At 36.1% G+C, this 3,907-nt stretch overlaps 1 protein-coding gene across 1 annotated transcript; it reads left to right on the forward strand.

The window, feature by feature from the left end:
- Positions 1-2,123: 2,123 nt before the first annotated feature.
- LOC137820611 (chlorophyll a-b binding protein P4, chloroplastic) lies at positions 2,124-3,699 on the forward strand. The gene is made up of 3 exons (XM_068624775.1): positions 2,124-2,527; positions 2,737-3,152; positions 3,415-3,699. Exons 1-3 carry the CDS (start codon positions 2,322-2,324, stop codon positions 3,549-3,551), a joined length of 759 nt encoding a protein of 252 aa, XP_068480876.1. The 5' UTR covers positions 2,124-2,321; the 3' UTR covers positions 3,552-3,699.
- The last annotated feature ends 208 nt before the right edge of the window (positions 3,700-3,907 follow it).

The following is a 3,907-nucleotide window of genomic DNA, read 5'->3' on the forward strand; positions in this document are numbered from 1 at the left end:
TATATCTCCCAAAGCTTGAGGATGTTTTCTTTGATTCTATCATTGTTTTTTTATTAGGAGTCACATATATATCCTTCAAATAGCCCCATAGGATGAGGAAACTTGCAGAATCCTCGATCATTCTCAAAGGCGACCAATTTTCCCTAAAGCGGATAGTCTACACCTCCACGCCGCAACGAAAAATTGTCGCACCTCCGCACTGCACTACAGCGATTGCCACACCCGCCCAGCACCCCATCGTCACCAGGGTCAGCACTCATGGAACTGCAGCACGCGCAACCACCACGACACTGCGTCGCCACCAACGCGTGCGTCTCCCCACACGCAACCACCACGTTTGCGTCCTTCTGTCGTTGCACTCCACTCCGTCACGAAGGGAGCCTCATTGCAAACGTCGTCACACAGAAGCGACCAACATCTCTTTACTTTTCTTATGTGGACCTTATAATTCCCCATTCCATGCAACATACCTTTATAAAATTCAAGTGCATAATCACCTAATTATAATTGACTAATCGATGTAAATAAGTGTTAAGATAAACATCTCTCCTTAACTCTCGTAATCAACTTTGCATGTATATTTTAATTTCTTTATTTTATTTCATGATTTTTTGTATTGATTAGGGCTAAAAAAATTCATACACATAATTTTGTCTACTATTCCTTACATAATTCACTTAAAATCCTAATAATAAAAGGGTATGAATTCCTATAAAAAAAAATTGAGAGAGTTTCTTACATTTTTTTGGCAAAAATCAAATATAACAACAAAGTGATATCGTCAAACAATTATGCTCAAACTTGGACTTAACTTAATTATAAAGTTCATCACTATATGAATATAAAATTCATACTCTTTTGATAACGAGGATTGTTACTATCCATGTTAAGTAGGTTTTTTGAAATTGTCAATCTTTCATGTGTATGACAAACTTTTATTTATAGTTTTCAAAAAAATATTTGTTGTGAGCAATGCTTATGATTTCTTTGTGTAAGAGCTTTTCAATAAGGATGTTCGATTTTAATCTGACACTTCAATTTGATATCTTTTTGTTGAGAAAATTGTTTGAGAAACAATGTCGTTCGTATTGACCATAATGAAATAATTATATATTACTCACAGATTAAGTTGTGTGTTGATGTTAGAATCTACTTTGAAAGCTTTGATAGTCTTTTTTAAAAGGTATGCGATCTTATAAGAATTCAATGTTGTATTCATCTATTTCTATCAAAATTGTCTAACTCTTATGCATTCATCACTTTTTGTAGAACTTGTCTAGTCTCTAGTTGTTTACTTTTAATAAATAGAACTTGTCTAATCTCTAGTTGTTTACTTTTAATAAAGAGACTTAACTTGACGATCAGCTTTACAAATCCATTAAATAAACAAAAACTTAATATTGTTTATTCTAAAAAAAATATCATATAATCATCAAAATTTTATGTAACTTTTTGGTAATCATATTAATATAGACTTGTGTCTAATCATTCATGGATTAACAATTATTCTCCTAAATTTTTAAAATTTAAATTTTTTTTAACCAAAATAACATATTTTATTATAAAATATTTCAAATTCTTTATAAAACAGTTATCCTTTAAAAATTACTTATCCAAACGACCCATTAAAGAAAATTGATATATTTTGCATTTACTTGAATGAGGTTTGAGTTCATTTAATGTCTAAATAAATTACCCAACTTTTATAGCTCCCTAATTAGTATTGATATGTTTTCTAGAACACTGTTAATATAATTCAAATTCATTAAAATTAAACGTGAAACCTACAACACTTGCAGATTTTATTATTTCTTTCGACAATGTAACTTTTAATTAATTAGAAAATATTTAAAAGCATGTATTAGAAATATGTTGGTAGGAATAGGATTCGTCCTTCACCATGGAGCTGGATATATCTTAGCTAGAATCCACCCTAATGGTAAGCCATGGAGCCAGGTGTATAGCAATGGTTGGGTGAAGGTGATATTTCAACCCCTCTCATCCATCACGCCGCGTGGCATTCATCGACCCCACAGAATCTTCTCCTAGCCAACAACAACGAAGAAATGGATTTGTGGATATATCACTGGGATAAAAGGATAAGCCAGAAACGCTCGTGGACCGTGCGATCTCAAAAATCGCGCGAATCTACGGTTGAACGCCAATAGAACATGCGAACCACAAGCATGACTCCGAAAGGAAAGTAATACATATGAAATAAGACTAAGCCACGCACAAAACAAAACCACCACATTTCCACATCTCTCTCTTCCACTGCCACTGCCACCGTCACTGCCACTGCCACTGCCAGTGTCATCAGCATGGCCACCGTCACCACCCAAGCCTCCGCCGCCATTTTCCGGCCATGTGCCTCAAAATCTAGGTTTCTGACGGGGTCTTCTGGTAAACTGAACCGGGAAGTAAGTATGAGGCCAATGGGGTGCCCACCATCTGCTTCTTTCAAGGTTGAAGCCAAGAAAGGAGAGTGGTTGCCAGGCTTGGCCTCCCCAACTTACCTTAATGGCTCGTAAGTGCTAATTATTCTATTCATAACTCTTTTCTCACTCATAATTACACTGTTTATTTTTCTATCGATGAGCTTCAACTTATTTATAGAACAAAGTATAACTCACAGCAACTATTTTATTTGTAATTGAACCAAATTCTGTGCATATCCTATTTTTCGAGCTGAAAATGGGTTGATAATTATTAACTGGTGTTCTGTGGTGGTGATAGTCTTCCTGGTGACAACGGGTTTGACCCTCTGGGGCTTGCTGAGGACCCAGAGAACTTGAGGTGGTATGTTCAAGCTGAGCTTGTGAATGGAAGATGGGCCATGTTGGGTGTTGCAGGAATGTTGCTTCCTGAGGTTTTCACCAAACTTGGAATCATCAATGCCCCTCAATGGTATGATGCAGGGAAAGCGGAGTACTTTGCATCATCCTCCACCCTCTTTGTGATTGAGTTCATCCTGTTCCATTATGTGGAGATCAGAAGATGGCAGGACATTAAGAACCCTGGCAGTGTCAACCAAGACCCCATCTTCAAGCAATACAGCTTACCCCAACATGAATGTGGATACCCTGGTAGTGTATTCAACCCCTTGAACTTTGCACCAACTTTGGAGGCCAAGGAGAAGGAACTTGCCAATGGTACATGCTTTATTATCTCTTCCTAAACAGTTCATTAATCTATGAGTTCAAAATACTATGTTGGTACCATGTTTAATCATATATGCTGTTTCTGAGTGCGGTTTGGTTTGCCATTTGGAATCTGATGTATAATAATTTTAACTGGATGTGGATCATGGAGTCTTGTTTAACATAATCCTAAATCAAACCAAATAAGCACATAACTGAGGTTTCTATTTGTAGAACTGTTGAGCTAACCTTGTTTTGGTTATAATTTGTGTAGGGAGATTGGCTATGTTGGCATTCTTGGGATTCATAATTCAACACAACGTGACAGGGAAAGGACCATTTGACAACCTCTTGCAGCACCTCTCTGACCCATGGCACAACACCATCATCAATACAATCCGTGGCTACTAAGTTTGTATCCAATGACACATGATGATAAGCCTGTGTCCTTCTCGTGTAATCCTCAATGGGTGAATTTTGAGACAGATTTGGGCATGATTGTAATGATCCATCTATTTTCATGTACAGAGGAACTCAGATGGTTTTATATTGTGGTTTAGATTCAACTCAGTTAATCACAAATCAAGCATCATATTTAAAAAAAAAAAATCAAAATTCGAATACAGTATTTCTGAAGTATGTAAAATTGAATTCCAGTTTTAACAAAATTTAAATTTATAAGTTGGATCACTACATGGAATTTCAGAACACATCTGGTGGCTAAAACTAAATCTAAATCCCAACACAAAAAAACAAATATATTTTTG

This window comes from Phaseolus vulgaris, chromosome 9 (genome assembly GCF_000499845.2).
Source record: "Phaseolus vulgaris cultivar G19833 chromosome 9, P. vulgaris v2.0, whole genome shotgun sequence".
Lineage (NCBI taxonomy): Eukaryota > Viridiplantae > Streptophyta > Magnoliopsida > Fabales > Fabaceae > Phaseolus > Phaseolus vulgaris.